The sequence below is a fragment of the Silurus aristotelis genome, assembly GCF_946808225.1.
Source record: "Silurus aristotelis genome assembly, chromosome: 4".
Classification (NCBI taxonomy): Eukaryota; Metazoa; Chordata; class Actinopteri; order Siluriformes; family Siluridae; genus Silurus; species Silurus aristotelis.
This window is the reverse complement of record NC_139577.1, coordinates 14,859,288-14,865,287: the sequence shown is the minus strand read 5'-3', so window position 1 is coordinate 14,865,287 and position 6,000 is coordinate 14,859,288. Positions and strand designations below refer to the sequence as shown.

Genomic DNA, 6,000 nt, shown 5'->3' with positions numbered 1-6,000 from the left:
CTTTGTTAATTAAATCACCAAACACATCCTTTAACTTTAATTATAACACTGTTTTTTCAATGTTGTTTAGTACAGCGCTGTTGCTGACGATTTCTTACTCATATTTTGAATCATTTTATCTGCTCCATTCAGCATTATAAATAGAAGCATATGTAAGTCATCTCAATTAAGAGGATCCCTACATCCACAAGATGTCCAGAGAACATTTATTTATTTACAGCTTATGTTCTTACCATCTTTTCTGTCCTTTTTGTTCTTCATAGCAAGTGCAAATGTGTGCAATGTGTTGCTGATGCGCCACAGTGAGCTGTCTGAAGGCATCAGTGTGCTGGATGAGCATGGCAACGTTGTGGCCACGTCTAAGCTGGCAGCCAGACGCGTGAGTGGACCCCGCGAGCATCTCATATACATACACTATAAATACAACACATATGGCAACAAATAAATTCAGGTCATAGATGCTTTTTACTTTAGTGATAGGCTTGGTGTTTAATTTTAATCAAAGATACTGGTTAAAAACTGTAATTTCATTTTAAACCAAGTTGTATTAATGTGACTTTCTTTTCAGCATTTTTTATTTAAAACAAACAAAAAGAATTAGTTGGACGATAATAAAAACAATTTTTATTTACTCAGTAATGCAGTCCTGATATAAACAAGACAAAATGTGTATTTAAAAATTGAAGGGTTTTAAGCTTACTCTTGCTTTTATATCACTTATATTACTAAATTAATATTCAATTATAATATTTTAGTGTTATCACACATTTTTATCGGCATGTAAAATGACAGTTATACTTTATTTTGTGCAGAGTTCTTATATATTGTGTTTTTCTTGATTATGAGCTAGAGTGATGAGTGGATAGGTTTGTGTGCAGGCTGTGCTGGAGACAGCTGTGACTCGAGTAGTCCTCCCCATGCCTATCCTGGTGTTGCCACCCATGCTCATGGCCATGCTAGAGAGGTCAGCTCTTTTTGGGGTTTTTTTTCTTTTTTTTCAAGAATTCTTCATGCCTGTGTAACTATTTGTCATAGAGAGTATCAACTCCTTATGTAGTCTTAGATTGTAGTAGATAAATATGTTTTACTGTGCATGTGCTGACAGGCAGAAATAGAAAAAAAAAAGAATATATTTATAGAAAAAACCCTTATCAGTCTAAATATTTGACTAGAAGATAAAGAGGATAAAATGCATGAAAAAAATTTTGTTTACACTCTGATATTTTTGCAGTGTTGAATGTGTGTGATATAACTGTCTAAGTAATAGTTTATTCCTTGAATTGGACAGGATCTTTGGGACAGTTTGGTAGGAATAATGTTTTCTGTTTCACCTACTCTTTAGTTTTCATAAATTATCTCACAGGTGTGTTTGTGTGTGTGTGTGCGTGTGTGTGTGTGCGTGTGTGTGTGTGTGTGTGCGTGCGTGTGTGTGTGCGTGCGTGTGTTAGCAAAATCTGAGCTGTTCTATGTGATGCTGCCAGTCCGCTCACCCTCAATGGCTTTCAATAGAGCGCGAACATGAGAGAAGAAGGGTCAGCATAACATGGGGTTTTGAAAGAGAAGAGTGTTTGATGGATTAGCCTGCTGAAAGAAGTCTGTGAGTTACATGTGTGTGGTGGTTGAACCTTTAACATACATTTCTACCTGCAGGTCTCTCAATGTCTCCAAATTCCATTAACTGCTAGCATTCATGTGCTCCTCTCCTCTTCTCTCAGCCATTCTCAGGCCAAATTAAGAGTGACTGATGATCATGATGATATATCTTAAGCAGCTGATGGACATGATTAAAGATCTTTGATATATTATTCTTTTCATGCCCCCCTTTCTCTCCCTCCTGATATATACGCACACATATACTTTGCACACATGTAGAGCGCCTGGTCGTGTCTGTTGGCCAATTAAAGCTCATCACGGGTATGTGTTGATGAAGTCGTCATTAAGCAGCCGTTGCCTTCATTAAACCAGGACTGCTATGGAGGACTCCTGCTGTGCACGCTATCCCACAAGCCCCCATGCCGCACTGCGGCCGAGAGTGAGGGCTGGGGGAGGTGTCAGAATAGAGTGATCTCACACCACACATAGGAAGTGTCAGAGAAAGAGGGATTTTAATGATGATTACAGGAATGCCCATGATGCCGAGAGTTTTCATTTTGTTGTGGAATTGTGTGTGTGTGTGTGTGTGTGTGTGTGTGTGTGTGTGTGTGTGTGTGTGTGTGTGTGTGTTTGTATGTGTGTTAAATTCCCCTTACTGCAGACACATCCTCGTCTTGTGCTGCCCATCCATAGCTTGGTGTGTCTCTGTGCATTTGGTCTGGCTTTGCCCCTTGCCATCAGTCTGTTCCCCCAGAACAGCCAGGTAAGCACACTAAACACTATTTATCTACAAAGCACAATAATGTCTAATACAATACAATATGCGCGAATAAACTGCATAACACAACAAATCTCAACAAAACACATACCACATTACACCTTAACGCTCAACGCAACACATAAAACAAAAAACACAGCAGCTCTACAGGACGCTTACATGACACAACACAAAACCACTATTCTGTCTGATCTCTCTCTCTCCCTCTGTCTTTGTCTCTTGTAAAGAGGGTTATGATTTAAAATGGTCTGTAATAAGCTGTTCATCCATATGGTTACTGAACTGCAGACATATGTGCTGCCAACTTCTTCCATTCCTCTCTCTCTTCTCCCCCTCCTTCTCTCCTCTCACTTTCTCGCTCCCTCTTTACACGTTTTAGAGGGTTCCAGACGAGTGCGTTCCCAAAAATCCGCCACTCCTGTACCCCCACCTTTTCACACCCCATGGCACGTCTGTTTCAGATTCTGCCTCACAAACTCGCACACTCCTTGCCATCTGTTTCTGAGCAAAATATTGCACGTTTTAGCTTTGCCTTGGACGTTTACCAACTCATCTCTTTATTTTTGCATTTTTTTTTTTTTTTTTAGGCGTCAGTTTTGCCTGCGAAAAATGCCTGTGAAAACTGCTTGAGGCTCTCGTAGAAGAGATGCACTTCTCTTAATTCACGTTTGATTAAACATTTTAAACATCTTAATGAGTGAATGTTTACGGTTAATGAATGTAATTTTTATCTTAGAGATCAGCTCCTTAACATGGATATATAAAACGAGGTACACACAACTCTGTAGAACTCTAGGTAATTTAAGATGATTGTGAGAGGCTTTGAGTTGAACAGGCTAATGATGACCCTGGCCATGTGTACACATTACATCTTCACCAAAAGGAATTAGGATTAACTGATGATTATGCTTGAGTCAAATATTAGTTCAGATTTATAGTTTTGTTGTGTCTGTCGAGTCACTAAATAGTGTGTGTTGCGTCTCTATTTGTTTATTTTGTCTTCCTCTCTCTCCTTCTCTCAGATTCATGTGTCTAAGCTTGAGCCAGAGATCTCTGCAGCAACTGGATGCAAGTTCGTGACCTACAACAAAGGCCTTTAACCAAGTCATTCGCTTTGCATTGTGCTGTATACCAATCAGAAGATCTTCATAACATGACTTGGCTGTTTGGATATTAGAATCATTTGCTTACCGTGAAAGGTGCAGTTACACACTTGTGCTAATTATGTCTTACCTATTTTTAATCAAGTACTCCATTGAATAGTCCAGGATATTTTTGCCAAATCATCAGAAAATCTGAATGCAAATGATGGAACGAATGCCTTTCAATTTTTCTATTGCTGATGTTTTTACAATGCCAGATCATGTCAATTTATTTCAGTCAATGCATAATCAATAGACTATCAGATAAAATAAAAACATTTGATGAAGGAGTATGAATTCAAAGATCCTTTTGACAGTTTAGTAAATTATATATTTTTTTCGGAGCACAGGCATTTAGCTTGGTTACACAAAAAGATTAGTATTGGTAATAACTGTACTTAGTGACTACTATATCAGTCTCACAACAGTGACACTGCAGTGTAGTAAAGAGTGTATTATAATAGTTGCCTAAGATGAATCTATTTCCATATCGAAACTAACATTGTAACCTATTGTGTAAATCACTCTCTATTACCTACATGGCATACCACCTGTGTCTCCACTGATGCAAAAATTGGTACTTATAATTTGCTTCATCAAGAATTTTCTGACTTAGAAGAGTCCTGATGAACTGAGCAGCTACAAAATCTCAGACCATTAACCACTAAATATAGACACAATACAGCATAGTAATACTGTATTTAATTTTATTCTGTTGTAATAAGCTTATGGCATTTGTATACATAGAACAAAAGTTTTATTTGTATAATTGTCTTGCTTCTGATGTTTGTTTGGGACCCTTAACTTTTGTCTTTTCATTAGAGCGATTTACAGATCTGGAGGGAGGAGCCCTTTGTTTTTATACCTGGATGCCATAGAAACGTGTCACGGTGGGCCATGGTGATAGAGGGTGGGACATGAAGCTGCATGCACAATCATTAACCATATAGAACATCCTTCAGAATCACATGCCCAATGTATTACATTAAACCCTTAAACCTTAAAGCCTTCAAATATTTTAAAATGCCACTTCTCCTACTGTTAAAAAAAAACATTAGTTTGATTCTCATGTCCCCACGGTAGTAAGCTGTATTGTCAAAATTAACATTTGCTAAAAGTTCATGCTTTATTAAAATTTATCAAGATGCTTGTTATTTATTTTTATAAATGCCAAAATGAATAATATAAAGCCAAATTCCATTCTGTTGCCATTTTGACATATGAACAGTCTTGGTAAAGTGACAGTGACACTCACACTATACATGAAATTTTTATTTATATGCATGTATACACACGCATATACAGTGTGTATATATATATATATATATATATATATATATATATATATATATATATATATATATATGTATGTTTTTATGTTTTTATATATATATATATATATATATATATATATATATATATATATATATATATATATATATATATATATATATATATATATAAATAAATTATACATATGTTCATGAAAATATATAACATTGACCAAGTGGTATTTAAAGCTTAAACGTACATAAATCTTATCATTTTAAGCAAGACGTTTGTTCAAATCCAGAGACTGAGCTAGTCAATGCAGATTTTGTAGATTCTGTGCTTTTTGTTGTATGCAGTCTATTATTTATTTACTAAAGGTACCGATGGCACGCATGACCAGAAGGTCTGTTCTCATCTGACCACAAGATACAAGGCTAAGTGTAATTTTATAGACTATATATTTAGTTGCTGCACGTTAAAAGGAAAGGCTTTTTTCTGGCAACGATTCCAAACAGCTTGTTTTTACGAAAGTGTTATTTAACAGTTTATTTTGAAACTTGACAACTGCAAAATTAAATAAACTGTGCAATTCTAAAACTGGTTATCTCTGGGTATTTCCTCTTCCTTCACCTTCATCCACAATGGGCATGGTACAGCATGCAACTAGGTCCTGTTTCAGCAGGTTTGGTCATGTGTTTTTATTTTTCATTATGCCTCTATTGTGTTTTATTTAAAAAAATAACTACATTTTAGAGCCATTTTTTTTTTTATTATCTCTCCTGCCCCATTGGATGGCAAGGGCCTGATGGCTTACTTGCCATTTCTGTAGCAGTTTTCCTATGAGTTCAGGTTTCTAGCCCAACGCCCATCCTCCTCCTTTTGCAGCCGAGTTTGGGACCGTCCATGGCAGAGTAAATTTTCTCCATTCCCACAACTGTGTACCCATGGGGGTTTAGGGCTTTGCTCAGCGGCCCAAGAGTGGCAGCCTGGTATGGCAAGGACTCAGACCCCCAACCCCCAGATCTAAAGTCCAATTGCTTAACCCCTAGGCTACCATTAGGGGAGCCCTATATATCCATTGCCTAGAGGCAAACACATAAAATGGCTGTTGACTCAAAAATGGAAAAAGAAAAAAATGTTGCATTTGTTTAAAATAATAAAAGTGGTGTTCATTATTTTATTTAAAAAAGTAGTTAAAGTTTGTCTTATTGCGTG

General features: G+C 36.7%; 1 protein-coding gene across 2 annotated transcripts in view; it reads left to right on the top strand.

Annotated features, from left to right (window-relative positions):
• sfxn5a (sideroflexin 5a) overlaps nt 1-4,762 on the top strand; it is a 12,713-nt gene extending 7,951 nt beyond the window's left edge. For both annotated transcript variants that reach the window (XM_083540314.1, XM_083540313.1), the window contains exons 11-14: nt 264-379; nt 879-964; nt 2,239-2,356; nt 3,394-4,762. In XM_083540314.1, coding sequence (XP_083396440.1) covers nt 264-379; nt 879-964; nt 2,239-2,356; nt 3,394-3,471 — 398 coding nt within the window. In that variant the 3' untranslated portion in view covers nt 3,472-4,762. The remainder of the gene's footprint in view (nt 1-263; nt 380-878; nt 965-2,238; nt 2,357-3,393) is intronic.
• Nucleotides 4,763-6,000: the final 1,238 nt, after the last annotated feature.